This window comes from Poecilia mexicana, unplaced genomic scaffold (assembly GCF_051168715.1).
Source record: "Poecilia mexicana isolate PSO_F unplaced genomic scaffold, ASM5116871v1 scaffold_6, whole genome shotgun sequence".
Taxonomy (NCBI): domain Eukaryota; kingdom Metazoa; phylum Chordata; class Actinopteri; order Cyprinodontiformes; family Poeciliidae; genus Poecilia; species Poecilia mexicana.
The window spans coordinates 10124815-10143014 of record NW_028263375.1 but is presented as its reverse complement, the minus strand read 5'-3'; the positions used below and the strand labels follow the sequence as shown (position 1 = coordinate 10143014).

Sequence of the window (18200 nt, the reverse complement as noted above, 5' to 3'; positions counted from 1 at the left end):
ACTTTGATCCATCCCAAAAATACGGAGTATAAAATTAGAGTTGACTGTCTGGTTGCAGATTTAATTAATTTCATTTAATTAATTTAGAAAATAGTTCATGCAGTCAGTTTCACTTTCACTTTCAAGAATCCAGCATGCTGACGTCAGTAAAGCATTTTTTTTATAAAAAGTTTAAGTAAAGTTTCAGCATGTTAGAGCCTTGCAGGTGTTTTTATATGTCCCTGTAACATCTGTGGGAATCAGTCTATTGATCAATCTGTAATAAGAGGATAAATTAATGTTATTTTTCTATGGCAGATCTGTGAATTTGTGACGCAGGTTTAGCAGTGGTTTCTCATTAAAATGTGGCTGTTTAATGATAAATTGTTGATGAACTTGACATGAAGAGAGACATGAAGAGTGTTGGGTGTGATAGAATGTGAGGATCTTGGAGGGATTCACATGAACATTTTTAACTTTAGAGAGTTTTAAAAAATCCCTTTGATACCTAATAGAGCGCAGAGTTAATCAGCTTTGCTTTGAGGAGTGGATCTGTGTCATAGCGTTTGTTGCTAACTGGATGAAACAGTTTAATACTCCATGCCTTGGCTTTTACTCTGCAGGCATAATAGATATCCCCTCACAAACTGAGAATACTGTGTCCGTGAAAGGTGGGAAACAGCAGGTTCAATTTTTTACAGGTCCAAGATCAACGGCGTTGTTACAAAGTGAAGGGAGGTTGAAAATGAAAAAAGAAAAAGTCTTGAAGCTCACAGAGCATCATTTCTTCCCTTACTGTTTCCATGGATGGTTTAACCACCGCAGCATCGTCAGTCACAGCCAGATGAGCTGATAGCTGCAAATATATATTTGATTGAATCAATTAGGAGGCTGTCAAAAATGAAATGGAGAGATCATTTGTGCTCCACCGTAATGAACTATATCTCCCATGTTAAAGCCATTATGTCTTGTTTGACAGATTGTACATTCAGTTTTACTTTTGAAAAACCAAATTCCTCTAAATAGCACTAATCAGAAATGCTTCCCCATGTTTTGCAGTCGTAGAGATTGACGTTTTTATTTGAGGGATCTTGGATAATTATTTAGTGCGGCTGCAGCTCCTGTTGGTCTTCTTTGGAAATGTTCACTTTAAATGTTTTACTTTTTGTGATCATGAGAGTAGAAGAGATGAAAGGAAACTTTTATGCGTTTTCTCACAAGTTGACAACCTTCTGGGATTCGAATGAAATATGCATGATGTTCAGAGATCTAAACACTGCAGTAATACAGTACAACTGCTGCGTTTCTAAAATTGTCTTCACAGATCTTTTTTCTTCCAGCTGAATTTATACAGCAAGTCACTCAAATTAACCACTCCCACTTTTTTAAACACACATTTTGCATTTAAATAACCTTTAATGCAGCTGTGGGTGTCTGTCTGTTTGCACTTTTCAGAGTACAATTAATTAGCTTAAATAAATGTACTTTTTAATAAGGATACCTGATATACCTTTTTTCTATCATGTTTAATTTAAGGTAGTTTTTGCTTGATGTGTATTTACTGAACATGTGTTCAGTCTTGTTGATCATTTTATTATTTTGTTATGCCCTCAAACTTCAACACATTTTATGGATATTTAATGTGACAGACCAACACAAGCCTGCTTAAAAATACATGTGGGAGAGAAATATTGACTACCGTACTTTCCAAATAAATATATCAAATGTTTGGCATCCATCAGCATTCAGACATTTTTCATCTTTCATAAGAGAAAAGAAAAGACTTGTAAGAGACTTTTATATGGACAATTGTGATTGTAATGTAACTGAATGCAAAGAAGCCTAAACTGTACCAATACTTTTAAACAGCACTGTGGTTCACTATAAATGAACCAAAATCTTTGAGTTTTTTTAGTCAGTGGTGACTTCAGTGACTAAAATGTAAAGTGTTATGTACAGAGTACAACTGTTTTACAGAACAGTTCTTCTTTAAGATCCAGAAAGGAAGAAAAGAAGATCAACAGTTTAATTCGGATCAAGAAAACAATGTTTTCTTTCACACAGACCTAATTCCAGTGTTTGTTGGGAGATTAACCAAAGCGGTAAACAAATGCTTATAGCAGAAAGGATTATTTGAGTGCTTTCGCTCTGGTTCCATAAGAGTCTCTGATTGATTTCGTTGTGTCTTTGTGCAGCAGAGGATGTCAAAGACAGCTACATTGAGGAGACCGAAGTGAGCACATGTGAAACAAGAGCAAACCCGACATTTCTTCTGCAAAAGCCAGTCAGCCGGGCTAAATTAGGGACCCGGGCCGACTCTCTGCAGGTACCACATTCACTGCACTTCTAAATCCACTGATGTAAAATCTGCAGCTCCTTCATCCGTTCCTCCACAAGTTTTAATGGCAAAGTGAGATTTATGTCATGCATTACTTCTGCAGGGAAAAAAACAGTCAGACGCATCTGGACTGCTGTTTCGAGATGGAAAAAAGAGAATCGATTACATCTTGGTTTACAAGAAGTCCAGCCCGCAGGTGGAGAAAAGATGCACGTTTGAGAAGAATTTACGAGCCGAGGGCCTCATGCTGGAGAAAGAGGTAAACATTTCTGGTTTGGTCTTCTTGTACTTTAATTTTTTAACTTCTAAGTTGTCAAACTTTGATGTTTTTTTTATAAATGTTTCAAAGCCCTCTTTGACGAACAACGACATCATGTTTGTGAAGGTCCACGCTACCTGGGATACCCTCTGCAAATATGCAGAGCAGATGAACATCCGCATGCCTTTCAGGTACATGGAAATAATCTCTGCAGACTTTCAGGTTTTAAAGCAGCTGGTAACTTTCTATTGTGTTTTTTTTATTTCAGAAAAAAATGCTACTTCACTGACTGGAGGAGCAAAACCCTTGGCAGGTGAGGAAATTTTACACATTTGGGATTTTTTGGTGGGGATTGAAATGTTTCTTAAAGAAATTGTTGAAAAATCAGGAAAAGTCTGAATAAATGTTGAGATTATGGACTAAAGTTTGAGTTTCCAAACTTTGTCTTATTTCACTACTGAAAAGATTAAAGTTTGAGTTTTGGGGAAATTTTATTCTGGTTTGGTACAATAAAATTCTAACAAAAAGTTAAATTATTATGGAAACCTGTAATTTAAACAATTATAATCAGCTTATACTTTTTAATATTAAAGATTCTACTGAACCAAGCTTGTCTACAGATCCAAAAAAACTAAGTAGTCCTTTAAAATATTGACTGATCAGACGCCTGTTACAGCCTTGTGCAAATATGAATCCTCAACTGTTATTTCATCCTAATATGGATAATGTGATAGGAATCTTGAAATGGAAACATCCTAAATGTCCCTGTTGCAATAAGATTCAGAGGTTCACAAAAGCTCTTTGTGTCCTAATGAACTCACTCAGTCCAGCTTTTACAAACCATTTCTGTTCCTGTAGTATCATTTTACAATATTTATAATCTTTGGTAAACAGAATATCAGCTTCCATTTCCCTCACAGATGACGAGAAACATTGGAGGTTATTTTAAAAAAAAAGATATTTGAAAGAAATCCAACAAATCAGGAGGTGTGTTGTTTTAATTTTGTCATTGTTTTCAAACGACATGCACCCTTGAGTTGACAAAGCAAACCTGGTAGGTTTTAATAAAAGCGCATAAATCTCCGCGGTAACGGTTGAATAGAGTGGCTCACCTACTTTTGGCTGCGCCTTTCAATAATATACTTTCCAGTGAATATAAATGGAGCCACAGAAGCTCATTTGCATACTATTTTTAGATAGATGCACTTAGCTTTGATGTGATATTCGAACTCAGAGTAGAAATTTAAATGTCCATTGTTTCTTCTCACTGAGATGCAAATAAAAAAAAATAGTCTAAGCCCCAGACTGAATGTTTTGCATATCCAACAATGAAAACAAACAAAATACACAGAAGATTCTGCTCTGTAACATTATTGTGTGGAAACTGTTTCCCCTAATTATGTTGATAACATCAACAAAGCGAATGGGAGGCAGTGTAAGCAAACAACTCTTTCATAAAAGACCATTTCTACAATTTAAATTATTGCAAATTATGTTTTAATGTTGCTTAAACTGTCTAAATTATCAAAAACAATGCAATGTGTCTCCTTATAATGCCTTCAAAGTACAAAGTATTTGTTGTTTCGGTTTCTTTCTGAAGAAAAACATAGTTTCATTACATTATATGAATCTAACACCCTGGATTTGAGGAAAACTTGGCTGCAGTTTGCGGACCGGGATGAGATTTATCATCAAATACAGAATCCGGCCAACTGTGATTAAATTAGGCTCTGATTTGGTTACCTGCTGGCGCTGAGCAGAGGGAAATGTCAGCTATGATTGGATGTTACTGGAATCAGAACTGGCGTTGTTTCATCTGCGCCGTCTTTGGCAGTTCATCACTCCAGCAGTCTTCTGCCAGTTCATTAAGTTAAACGCATAAATTAATCAGTTTTTGTTTGTTTCTAATTCCTGCCTGTGGTTTGTTGAGAAAAGCCACAAACAAATCACTGAGTCTGTTATTTATGTAGTTACAGTTTATTTAAATCTTGCTTTGTAAAATAAATTTTATACTATGAATGAAATTTCATTTTTCATAAAGAACAAAGTTGTTAAAATGCAGAAAGGACAGGAAACACCAAACAGAAAAATAAGGACAGTAAGGAAATTACCTTTGTTCATCTGTAGGTTCTTCACAATTCATAAAGCTGAATGTTATTGAAAAGTTAATTTATTTCAGTAACTTAATTCACTAGGTGAAACACATTTTGTCGATTGTTGATGTTTTTAAGCCATTATATCTGTTAGTTAGCATGATTTTCTGTTCACAGCTAACGAAAGAAGCAGCATTTAAGATTTGAATATTGCATCAGACCAATGAAAAGTCTGAAATATTGTAATTTTTATTCCCATAGAGTAGCTTTAGCATTCGTTAAAGGATAAAGATACAGTATGTTTCACCCAGAAATGGTTTCTGAATCAATTTTCTGTCTCTGTGATCAAACATTTGTTCACTGAACAACAGGTACAGTTATTTATGGTTCCCTCGGCGCGAAACCTCCTGACACTGGAGTTTAAATCAAGTTAAGGGTTTTCTTCAGCCACAGTGTTATAAATTTACCTCTGGGAGTTTTTCTTTGCTTTTTGTTTTTGCTCTTTACCCAGAACTTTGTACAACTGGAACACAAATTATTTATTTGTTCTCACATTTATTGTCCTCAGGAGATGAGTGTTAAGAAGGACAGTGATTCATCAATATGGCAAAGTAGCAGCTAAAACATGATGAAAGGGAGTGCAGATAATAAAAACCTTTGTACACAATTTTGTAGGAGAATGAGAAGAAAAATGGGAGATTACGTTTGGATTTTGCTTACCAATAAAATCTGAAAAGTGCGGATTCAAACTGTGGAGGAATTTGAATCCACACTTTGAGCCAGAGTTCAGTTACAGAGCAATTCCCCAACCTGAAAATCTCACAGATCACCAATCAATCCATGATTTTAAAATGGAGAGTAAAGTCACCAAGAACACAGACTTAAACTGGAAGGCTCGATGAGGAGAGCAGGAACCGCTGGAGGAGCGGCTGTTGATCTGACGGAGCTGGTAGTTATGCGCTCTAAAGATCTGACCTTTCTGAAAGAGCGGAAAGGAAAAAGATATTAGAAAGTACAGTTTGTATTGTGCCACAAAGTCAGTAGGAAATACAGCAAATGTTTGGAAGAAGGTGAGATTTAAATTAACCACAATTTATAATGGAAAAAAACAATCATTGTGGATTTTTCCTATTGTTAATAACCAGAATGAGAAAATGAAACAAATGCATTCAAAGTTGAACAGCTAAGAGTTTTGAGCAACAGTAGAGTTAGTAAGTAGAGTAAAACTGTCACTTAGAGATAATTTTATAATTTAGTTTGCTATTCTTAGTTAGGTTTACTTAAGTATTAATTTTTTCCTGAATGTCACTCACTCTTTCTCTTAGGAAATACAATTTATGGAAGTTTTGCCAGTTTGTTCTGTTTATCCACCTGCAGTTAGCCACAGTTTGCATCCTTCTTAATTGAGCTAACTAGGTAAAAGTCAGCTCCTCTTATAAAAACAGGCCAACCCTGCTCAACTAAAAGTGAAATATAATAGTAAAAACACCCCACCAGTTTTAGCTGCTACTTTATTAACACACAAAAGCCAAGATCTTGAACTGTGACAAATGTACGTAAATAAGATAAATGGGTTTGTGATGCTGAAAAGAAAAACTGCAGTTAATCCTCCAAACTGTGTTTAGCCCAGCTTACGCGTCCCGTAGAAAGGTGTAAATAGTAAATAAATAATGAATAAACAGCAGCCTGGATGACGCCACACATGTGCTTTAAAACGTGTTTTCTGGTGGGGCTGGGCTCCCAAGGTTGTGCGGCGAACAAGGTTAGCCGCCATCATCTCATAGTGAAGTAAACAATCTGCTTGATAATCTGCCCCATTAATCCTGTTTTTGTCGGTGCGCCTGTGCAGCAGGTTTCATCTGAGGTGTCAGCAGATAAAAGGCTGGCTTCCCAAAAATCCCATGAAGCTGGACAAAGAGGCGCTGCCCGACCTGGAGGAGACGGACTGCTACACGGCGCCCTTCAGCAGAGCGCGCATGCACCAGTAAGAGCATCCTGATTAAAAACTCAAAGCATGGTCACCACGGATACGATAGTGTTGGGTTTTCCGCTATGGTTTAGTTTAATTTTGTTAATTCAGTTTATTTTAATTAGTTATATGAGTGTGTTTTGTGGTTTTTGTTAGTCAAATATTGTTTGGTTTTTATTAATTGTAGTTGTAGTTTTATTTTTTTTTTCATACTTTGGTTGATTTTTAAGTGCAGAATTCAAAAAGGTCAAAGGATTGTGTTGTAATTTTATATACTACTCAACAGAAGATACAATTTAAAAAAAAAAACATCTGACTGGCATTTTATTCCAACTTTTTGCTGTCGCCATGTTGCGTTCAGCCGTAGTGAACGGATGGATTGTGGAGTGCTGCAGTTTGCCCACAGCTTTTGTCAACTGCTTGTGTGGAGAAAAATAATAATTTCACATCATTTCAAAAGGCTAATAAATAGTTTAATAAACTCAAAAACAAAGGATATCATACCTGTACTTTCAGGAGCTCCTCTTTATAAACACACCATATAGTTCCCGTTAGCTATAGTTTCCCCCCATTAATTATTGTTTTTATTTATCCCAACGAAAATGTTCTCTCACTGTCCGTTTTTGTTATTTTGATAGTTTTAGTTAACTATAATAACCTTGGTGATCACAGCGGCACATAATAGCAGAGTAATAGAAAACATTCCCATCAGATCCTCTACTGCTTCTTTCTGAATTTTGAAAGCTGGAGATAAAAATCTGTGCTTGTATTTTTTATAAGTGTCACAGAAATCAGAGCAAAACTAGTTCCCCATAAATAAAACATCAAAAAGAGCAGCAGTTGTACATTAAATTATTTCTTCCTTATTTGTTCAGTATTTTATGCTGAAAGCTTCTGTCTGAAGAAAGCCATCATGGCATCATCTAATCTCATTTCTCAGGAAAAGCATTTGCAACTTTCCGTTCTTCCCATGTCTGCTTGTGTGCATTGCTGAGTGGAATATTGATGCGATAACGAGCACAAACTTGACAACATGTCTAAACGAACTGTGTTATTGACTCATCTCACATTACGGGCTTTGACGGGATGATGCCCCGCTGCATGATGGGAAACTAAAGGAGCGTGATGTTGTTTCCTCTCAGTTTCACTATCAACAACAGAGAGACGTTCTTCTCAAATTCAACCAGGAGCAGAATAGTCCATCACGTCCTGCAGCGCACCAAGTATGAAGACGGAAAATCAAAGATGGGTAAAAACTCCACTCTCGTTTGCTTCCACACATAATAAACAATAATCCCAACTTTATGTGCAATATAAAACATGCCAAACTTTAGATTTTAAAAAGCATAAGATCTTTCTTTGGATTTGACTTTAGGATTATTTGTAGAGTAATCCTACTTTTTTACTTTCACATTACAACCACAATCACTGATGTATTTCTGAGGAATGTATGAAACCAACACAAAATATTACATAGTTATGAAGTGGTTTTTAAAATTTTATAAGAATAGAAATCTGGATTTATATTCAGTCCCCTGAATCAACTAGTAGGACTACCTTTAGCTGCATACGATTACCGTCTGGATCTGAAAGGTTTGCCCCTTTTCTTTTCGCTAAAACAGCTCTAGCTCTGCTAAATCGGGATTCTGTGCTCATGGGTTTTGAATGTATTTCTGCATGCTGTTGGCATCGTCCAGCCTTATCACAAATCTGTACCCAGTTTTGTTTCTGAATTGTTTCTTTACTCCCACTTGTCTGGCTTCTGCCAACATGATTTGCTGATTAAATGTTGGCCTCAGAGCGCTGGAACGGATTTAAAGTTAATATTTTAAATCGAGTGATGACTTTATTCCCCCCCAAAAACATGATATCAGCTTGGCTTCAAGGGTGGAAAATCCTTTTTATCTTTCCTCCAATGGTTCTCGCTATCAGCTTTTCATGTGTGAAAGAACAGCAACAAAAATAAAAATTACTGCACTCTAGTCCTGAGTTGGGAACTTTTTTTTTTTTTACTGAGTACAGAAACTGCAGGCAGAGTTGTGAATTTATTGAAACTTTAAAACGAGACTTTGCAACCGCTGCAGTAAACCTGTGCATATAATGAGAGCACATCACTTTAAACTAGCTCCAATTTAGAAAGGCTGTGGTAAATTGTTGTTTTTGTGAAAACATTTGCTTTCAATGACCCTAAAGCTGGTCTGTTTGTATCAGTGACTGCTGCTGAATTTTTAATGTGCTGTTATTCTCGGTGTGCTTGAGATCATTTGCTTTACTTTACTGCAGGCATCAACCGCTTACTGGGCAACAACACATACGAGGCGGCGTTTCCTCCACATGAGGTGGGCTGATTCTAATTTGAAATTAAAATTGTATGCATTCAAGAATCAGGAGAATAACTGAAGGCTGTTCACATAAAGAAATGTACAATATTTAAAGAAATGAACATATAAAAGCTGAGCAGGAGATAAAAGCTGTGAAATGCCGTTGTTTTGTCTCCTCAGGGCGGCTACAAGAGCAGACATCCAATTAAGACGCACGGCGCCCAGAACCAAAGGCATCTTCTGTACGAGCGCTGGGCCCGCTGGGGGATCTGGTACAAATACCAGCCTCTGGACCTTATCAGGTAATTAGCTTTGAAGCACAGCACTAGGAGATATTTTTGGATTTATGCCCTTTTTTTTTGTTTTGTTTTGTTTTTTTTTTCTTTTTGGGTTTCTTTGAGCTTCAAGTGAACAAGCTGAGTTGTTTAAACGCAACACAAAGTAATCCAAGCAATTTATTTTGCTGAAGATGTAATATCACAGCTGGCCTCTGTTCTGTGGTGTTACGTAACGTCACATTTCTGAACTTTTAAGCTATTAGATTGTAACAGCTGCTTTGTCTGACTTTTATTTTACCCCCTTAAACTAACAGTTTAAGATTTGTTAAAAAAATGGAGAAGAGGCAGAGTAGACTCTGATCAGGCCACCAGTCCATCACAGCTTTAATTTTCTTATTAAAAACAAAGTGTGTCTTTAAAGGGATTCTAGATTAGTTGAACGTATTGGCCTAAATATGTCAAATTTTTCCTTTTAACTTAAAAAATAATGCTTGTTTGTGATACGCTAAAACTCATAATTATTTCAAAAATTTTACATCTTTTGTTATATTTTTCACCCATGGAGGCCGCCATTTTTTCACCTGATGGGATGATGACGTGTTTTGGTCCACAGAGTAAACACAGGAAGGCTAACTTCACCTGAGTAGTTGTTTGTCATATTGCGTTTAAGTGCTGTAATTTTAGATAATCCAGCTGTAGCACCCCACTGCTCCATCACCTGTTCTCAGGGCAGAACTTTAACTCACCTGCGGGGTGGCTACTTGGGTTCGTGATTTTCAGGTAGATACCACGCAGGTTTACCTCATATGAGTAGCATTTACTCCACTACTGTTGTCATTCTGTTACCTTCCCAGTAAAATAATCCAGACATCCACGCACAAAGTTGCTTTTCTTATTTATCTTCAACACACAAACTAACCTGACTTCTTCTACCCTGAACGTTGGTAGCCAATCTCTATAACCCCTTACATACATTTACAAACATTAACAGTTCTTAAACTTACACCAACTTCCCATTTCAGCATATAACTTCACACACCTCCGCACACAGGGCCCGCACTCTCACACATACAGTCCAATACCCGTTGACACTTCCGTTGCAGGCCTGTTGATGTTTGAGTTCGCTGAAACGACCGCAGAAGTCCTCGTTACTTTTCATCTTGTTGGAACCGGGTGGACCAAACGAAACCGGCTCGCTCCGCCGGCGTCCTCACAGTCACCGCTGCTTCGGTCTTGCTGCGTTACCCCAAACATGTGCTGCAGTGTCCTCTAATTAGTAGCAGTCCTCATTAACGGGTCCACACTTCCCATTACTCAATTGTGAACTATCCTCCGCGTATAATCTTATTTCTAACTCACCAACTATGTTTAACAGGAATTCTTTTGTTTCCCGTACTGTTCCAATCCCTCTTTCTTTTTTCTCCCCTCTCTCCTTCCAGAATCCTCTCTCTCTCTCCTTTCTTTCCCTCCGTACACTTCACTTCCCCTCGTAAATCTCAGTTACTCTCAAACATAGGAATCCATCCCTCTCCGTACTCTACAATAGGTAAATCACCGAAATATACATTTATGTAACTCCCTTACCCATTCTTAACCCCAGTTACCTATCAAAAGACATAAACCCCCACTTCTTGTGGTTCTCAAACCCCAGGGCTACACAGCTTTGTGCCACTGTTGGCCAAAATAATAAAAAAAATAAAAATAATCAGTGAGGTGAATCCGGATGCTTCCCACATGAAAAAAGAGCACAGCTGAAGAGAGCCAGAGCCAAACACAACTTCCAAAGTACTTCATCTGCACTCTCAACATTTTTCTCCAGAAGACTTTGAGTCATTTGTACGAGCAAAACTGGCAAAGGCTCTAGCAGGCGATCGTTACCTTAACAACCTAAAAACAAATGCAGTGCCCACAGTTTTTATCCACAAAGCGCCTAAACCCCGCTTGTTGTAGAAATGTGTGCTTAATTCCTTTCTTCTCATGTCCTAAAACATGAGCAATCAAAAATTTGATAACCAGTCACTATTAACAATGTCATGTTTTCTCTTTGCTCTAACAGTGAATAGCCCCCAAGATTTATTCAGCACCTTTTCATTAAATTCACTTTTCTTCTAATCCTGCTGTCCTAATTGCTGACAACATATTCTGTTTCAACTTATCTGTCAGCAGAAATAGTTTTGAAAATGCGTTAGACTTGTTAAATATTAACTTTGACATTTTTGTGCTGATGATGCAGGAACGTTTTCAGTCCAGTATTCCAAAACTGTAGCAATCCCTCTCAAGTTTTTTACTGGCTGAATTTTTTTCATCAGTTATTTTTTTTCTGGGTCAACTTGAAACTTTCTCAATCCATTAGCCGTCAGCTTGACCTCCTTCCAACTGCAGCATTTTTTCCGCAGTACTTTTCAAAACATAAATGTGAGATTAATTAAATGTATGTAATAGCTTGTTAATTTTACATTTCAATCTGACAAATGAGACTCTTAATTTATTGACTATGACTTTGTAGTAGATACTGTTTATTGCTTTTTTTATTAGCACTTCTTCAGGTTTACAGAGAAAATTAATATTGTTTGGATGTTTGTGTAGGACTACTGAGAGACCGACTAAAGATTTGACATCTCTTCTGACCCCACAGTGATGTGTGAGCCCTGTCCTCTAACTGCTAATTGCTTCTGAGATTATTTGCTTTATTTCTGTGAGACTCGTGTCGTCCTAACGGAGACTGTGACCGCTGCGGTTTGGGGATCAGTCACTGTTATCGATTTGTTTCGCATCGCAGTGACCTTTCAGTCCGACAGCTCCTTTTATTCATTAAGCTGCCACCGCAGAGCTAACCGGATGCTCCCGGTAGGCTGCGCTGGAAGTACACTGCCAAGTTCAATTAAAGCTCAGCGTAGACTATTAGTAAATTTTAATCAATGTCTGCCTTTGTGTTGCTCCCAGGCGGTATTTTGGGGAGAAGATTGGCCTGTACTTTGCATGGTTGGGCTGGTATACAGGCATGTTAATCCCTGCCGCCCTTGTTGGTGTTTTTGTCTTCCTGTATGGACTTTTTACCATGGACTCAAGTCAAGTGAGGTCAGTTCACATGCTAAGCTAATCATATTCAATATGATCCAGACATATCTGGTGATAACTGTTGGCTAACTTTCCAAACTCATTGTCCCATCAGTAAGGAGATTTGTGAAGCCAACACAACCATCATGTGTCCTATGTGTGAGGAAAGCTGCAAGCCATGGACGCTGAGTGACAGCTGCGTCTTTGCAAAGGTGAGTACATTTACTTCAGCTTCTATTGGCCCTTTGCACATGACGTCATTCTCTGCAGAACTCCGCCCACTCCGCCATGATGGACATCAACACGGCCACTGCTCCTTTACAGCTAGTCTAGTGCCAGAAAACAGGAATTGTCTCTCCTACCATCAAAAATGTTTGCAAAATTGAAACTTTGACCAAAGTTGCATGGATTGGTCAGATAAAACTAAGACTGAGCAGTATGTAGGTATAGAATAAAAATATTATTTTTATTCTATAAATAATAGAATAAAATTATTCTATTATTTAGAATAATTTTTATAGAATAAAAATATTATTTTTATTCTATACTTACGTACTTCCGGATCTGCTCACTGAAACTAACAGTCGTCCATTTGACTTTTGGATTATTATTATTAAATGAATGTCAAATTGCTTAAAATGTGACGTCTGCTTCAGATATTCAGTGAAATCAGTCGGTTGCTTAGAAGAAATCTACCAGAAGTCCACTAAGTGCAGTGGTGGACTACATCATGGACGGGTTTCCAGTTGATCACAGGGCAAACAAGAAAAAATAACCATACACACACACACGCACGCACACGAACACACACGCCCACACACACACACACACACACACACACACGCACATTCAGACCTGAGAAAAATTAAAGAGATCAATTATTCCCAGAGAGACATTCAAAGTCCATGGAAAGAAAAAGATAAGAACAAAAAACATGACCTTCTTGCTGCTATGCAACGGTGCAAACTGCTTCTACCTGCAGCAACGGTGCAAACTGCTTCTACCTGCAGCCTAGAAAAAAAAACAATGTGGAAAATGTTTGTGTCTCCAAACTTTGTTTCCTACTTCATTGTTTAAAAGCTGCTTAAGTGCAGACAAGCCATTTGTTTATCCATCCATCCCTATGTCTCCATTTTCCCAGTTTCCATTTTTAAGGCCCCACCTCTGTAAAACATCCTGCCATATATTAATAACTGTTAATAAAATCAACTAATACAGACCAAGAGCTGGAAATTTTAACATGAAAATAAAAACAAGAAACTCTGACCTAAAACTGTGCAGAGACCTTGACCCCTCGTAGGTTAAGTATGGTTTGGGATCTGTTATGGGGGTTTTATATCTAAATCTTTATTTTTCTTTTATTTTTACTGTCTTGTTGACAGTGACCTAATGATGGGTCACCAGTGGGTCTTCCAGAGAAACACAGAAACATTTCCCCAGAGGATCCAGGTCTACACAGACTGTGCAAACATAAATGCTCCAACATCCCCCTCTCTGTGCTCAACACTGGTGAAATATTAAAGCAGTAGGCTAAGTGCTATCCTCTTGGCAAGGGAGGGGTTGTACAAAGCATTGATAGCAGCTCTAAGAATAACTGTGCTACAAGTTATTTTGTTAAAAACAATCATTTTTATAAATATGGGGGTTTTCTTCCCACTGTGTAAAATACCTTATCAGTAATTAATCTGCTTATCTGACTCCTGATGAGAAGGGCAAAGTGTCTGGTAAATTGCAGCTAAAACTAAAGCTGCTCAAGTTTACATTGTGTAAACGCTACAGTTCTTTCTTGCATGTTTTGTATTTTCAGGTAACTCGTCTGTTTGACAACGGCGGCACTGTGTTCTTTGCCATCTTCATGGCTATTTGGGGTAAGTTTGTTTTTCTACAACGGCTTCTGGAATTCACCTCTATTTGCGCAGCGCTCGTGTTTCAGATTTCCTCTCAAACACATTAAGTTCTTCAGCTGGGAATTTCAGCACAGTAAACACTCTTCGGTGGAAATACAGAAGAGTTTCTCTCTGTAATGTGTTTGTAGGAGGATAACTCAGAGTCATCCCTCTCTGACTGGCTGCCTGCTCTGCCCTGATGTAATTACTTGGATAATTAGCCGTATCCTCAGAGGGAGGTTATCGTTTGCCTCTGCAGGGTTGCAGAACTGCATGGTGATACCGGTCTGCTTTCCCACAGCTGTATCGTCTTTACAGCACAGCGTGTAAGCATCAGTGTGTAGAAACTCATCTCTCCACCAACACTGTAAACAGTCACCTGTGCCAGAGGGAACAACCTGACATACTTAGTTCTGTTTTTGGACTAAATGGAGGAGAGGAAGGTTGCTCTCTGATTCCTACTCAAACCCTATTTGCCATGTGGAGCAAAGTAGCAGAGCTGGATGAATGCACTTCATTTATCCAGCTATGTGCATTTCTGAGATCAACATGAAAAATTTGGTTAGCCTTGGGGACTGAGTGCAGGCTTCTAAAAATGGCTGCTTCTCTATCTTTATAAACAAAACTAGGTCAAGCTATATTAAACTTCAGCGTCTTTAGTCTAACAGCAAAGTTTTCCTGACAAAGGACTGAAATTCAGCAGCTTTTTAAGGCCATGGCAGGGGCACCTCCAAGCGGTGGCCCTGCGGTGCCATGGCCCCCCTGAAAAAATCCCAGCAACCCCGCTGGGACCCCTAGAGAAGTCCTCTACCTCATTTAATAAATCACATTCATTTCATACAATGACATACTGACATCTTGCCACGCTAAACGTTTTATTGGCCCCACCTGGCCACTCCTATGAAAACTTTCTGGGGTCACTGCTGGGTCACAGTTCAGTTATGTTCAATGATATGCTCTAAATGAATAACTTCATACATAACATTTATTTTCTTTTAGTAATACTGATTGTCACTAAACAGTGTGTCCTTCTCTTTGTTGTTCATTTTGTTCAAATAGAGACAGAAAACACAGAGATATATATTTTTTTATTCTTACACATGTAAGATCTTAAAATATTAATTTGTCTTTACAAAGTATAGTAAAAAAATAAAACTAAGACTGCATAGAAGTAGTGCAATTGTTCATCTTAATTTATCGTGTGATGAACTGATTAATTGATTAATTACTTATTGCCTCAGGCTTAGCCAGCATCATCCTGTGGATATTATGGCAAGGAGATGGAAGCTAATAAATGTATGCATTGTTGGCTGACTGTAGTGTGTGGCACCCAGCTTCTTAGAAAACCTTTTTCCTGTCTGTGACAAACCAGCAGACATAAATCAGCCTGACAGTCAAAGAGTGTTGTTTCTGTTGTGTGCAGCTCCAGCGACAACAGGGGCCAACACAAAGAAACAGAAAGCCTCCAATCTGAAGGTTTTACTTTCAAAGTTTTACACCAGAAAATAAGCGAATGCTTTTGTTGACCACTGTGCAAGGAAACCTTTAATACTGCCGCTATGTTTCTTAACTTCGTCCTCACAGGGCCAATGCAGCGTTATGGCTGTAATCTGTTTCCATAATGGACATTGCACATCTCTGCAGTCTGTGTTTCACTCAGGATGTCTGACCATGAGAGGCAGTTTGCCTCTCCAATGTATTCCCTTATGAACATGCTGCTGTTGCCCGATTCATATCAGAGTGGATCAATAGCTTGATAAATTCCTGATTGCCTCTGCAGCAACCGTATTCCTGGAGTTTTGGAAAAGACGGAGAGCAGAACTGACATACGACTGGGATCTCATCGACTGGGAGGAGGAGGAGGTACCTCTCAAAGAGATCCAGTGTTGTTAGGATCACCTCAAAATTTTCTTTTACACCAGAGTTATCATGTAAATTGAGTTCACTGTGTGATGTTTTGGTAATCAGGAGGAGCTGAGGCCTCAGTTTGAAGCCAAGTACTCGAGAGTGGAGAGAGTTAACCCCATTTCTGGAAAGCCTGAGCCCTTCCAGCCCTTCTCAGACAAACTCAGCCGCCTGATGGTGTCTGTGTCTGGAATATTCTTCATGGTAAGCCTTTTGATCTGAGTGGAATCGGCCTGTTTGGGTTCTGGGTTCACGTTTTGATCAGCGTGACATCACCAGAAGTGTTATGTCGCCCCCTGCTGGCCAAAGAATGAGTCAAGTAAATGGACATCTGGACTTTCTTAGCTCATGTATGTTTTATTATAGAAAACATTAGAAATAATATAGTTATTTTTAATTTCTATTTTACGTTCTCCCTCCTGCAGTGGTATTTTTTCAGTTTATTGCCCAGTTTTTCATTGTCTCTTCAGTCTTTAAACTCTGTCGCCTCACCATCTCGTCGCCTCAGATTTCCCTCGTCCTGACGGCCGTGTTTGCTGTCGTGGTTTTCCGTCTCATTGCAATGGAGAAGTTTGCCTCCTTCAACTGGGACTTTATCCAGAAAAACTGGCAGTTCGCCACGTCTGGCACTGGCGTCTGCATCAACTTTATGATGATCATGTCTCTCAATGTGGTGGGTGTCTGGACAAGCGTCGACTGTTTTTACATTCTGTCCAACAAAATGTTTCACAATAGAAAAAAAAATATTTTTTTTAGTTCCTCATGAGTTGTTTCCATTTTGTCAGGTTTATGAAAAGGTGGCCTACCTGTTGACTAACTTAGGTGAGTTTTTTTACTCTCACATCTTCATTATGCATTTATTTTCATATTTGGCTGCCGAGTTTTTTCCCCTTTTCTTCCTTTTTAACCCCACACTCTTGCTCCTCTTGTCCAGAGCACCCACGCACCGAGTCCGAGTGGGAGAACAGCTTTGCTCTGAAGATGTTTCTCTTCCAGTTTGTGAATTTGAACAGCTCCACGTTTTACATCGCTTTCTTTCTCGGAAGGTAACAGCCGTGAACTTTGACATTTTCCGACTCATTTTATGGTTCAGACTCTTGTATTTTAGCTCCTTCCAGTCTGAAAAAGTGAACAAAATTTTGTTTTTCTGGGATAATTATCGGCCTTTAGCATTGTTTTATTTCCACCATGAGTTCATTGGTATTTCACTGATTTAATACAGCGGCCTAATTATGCACTCCTCCATATCTCCAGGTTTGCTGGCAGGCCTGGAAAATACAATAAGCTCTTCAATCGGTGGAGGCTGGAGGAGGTGAGAGCATTTGTGATTATTTCAGAGAATATGGAGTTGATTATCACTCTCTACGTTTGGATATATTTAGAACTCCCAAACGATTCATCTTTCTAATGATCCGCCCACTTCTTTCTGTGGAGAACCATTCATCCTGCCCCACAATTACTCGGATTTTCAACCCTAATGCTAAAAAAAAAAAAAAAAAAAAAAAAAAAACACACACACAACGGGAGCCGGCGTGTCGAAAGATTCCCTCATAACTCTGAATTACAAGGCGTGAAATATTGATGCAGCAGCTGTTTATCATTTCACTGTTGTTTCTTTCTCAAGTGTCATCCCAGCGGCTGTTTGATTGATCTGTGTCTGCAAATGGGAGTCATCATGTTCTTCAAACAAATCTGGAACAACTTCATGGAGCTTGGATATCCGTAAGTAACACGTCATCCCCACTTCACACTTTGTTTGCAATGAAAACACATTGATGCTTAATGATTTCGACGGACTGCTCCATTTATTTGTTAACTCCCTTTGTCTTTTTACCCTTTAGCATGTGAAGAGAAAAAAAAAGCAAACATGATTTCTGTCCTTTAAAGCCTCTGTTGCACTGTCAGAAATAATTACTTCGAGATGATACACTGCTTCCTGCATCCCTAGCTTGCTGCAGAACTGGTGGTCTCGCAGGAAGATGAAGAAAGGAGGTGGAGGCGGCAGCGGAGGCCAGAATGTGGAGAATAAAACCCAGCTGCCGCAGTGGGACAAAGACTGGAACCTGCAGCCGATGAACGCTCACGGACTGGTGGATGAATACCTGGAAATGGGTA

At 38.6% G+C, this 18200-nt stretch overlaps 1 protein-coding gene across 1 annotated transcript in view; it reads left to right on the top strand.

The window, feature by feature from the left end:
- Window positions 1-18200, top strand: part of ano3 (anoctamin 3) — a 50199-nt gene that overhangs the window by 24501 nt on the left and 7498 nt on the right. The window contains exons 4-22 of the mRNA XM_088006221.1: window positions 2175-2305; window positions 2421-2576; window positions 2667-2767; window positions 2845-2889; window positions 6519-6653; window positions 7781-7887; window positions 8922-8977; window positions 9140-9261; window positions 12181-12315; window positions 12410-12506; window positions 14102-14162; window positions 15961-16043; window positions 16149-16289; window positions 16594-16758; window positions 16871-16907; window positions 17020-17131; window positions 17340-17397; window positions 17710-17807; window positions 18034-18197. Coding sequence (XP_087862347.1) covers window positions 2175-2305; window positions 2421-2576; window positions 2667-2767; window positions 2845-2889; window positions 6519-6653; window positions 7781-7887; window positions 8922-8977; window positions 9140-9261; window positions 12181-12315; window positions 12410-12506; window positions 14102-14162; window positions 15961-16043; window positions 16149-16289; window positions 16594-16758; window positions 16871-16907; window positions 17020-17131; window positions 17340-17397; window positions 17710-17807; window positions 18034-18197 — 2004 coding nt within the window. The remainder of the gene's footprint in view (window positions 1-2174; window positions 2306-2420; window positions 2577-2666; window positions 2768-2844; window positions 2890-6518; window positions 6654-7780; window positions 7888-8921; window positions 8978-9139; window positions 9262-12180; window positions 12316-12409; window positions 12507-14101; window positions 14163-15960; window positions 16044-16148; window positions 16290-16593; window positions 16759-16870; window positions 16908-17019; window positions 17132-17339; window positions 17398-17709; window positions 17808-18033; window positions 18198-18200) is intronic.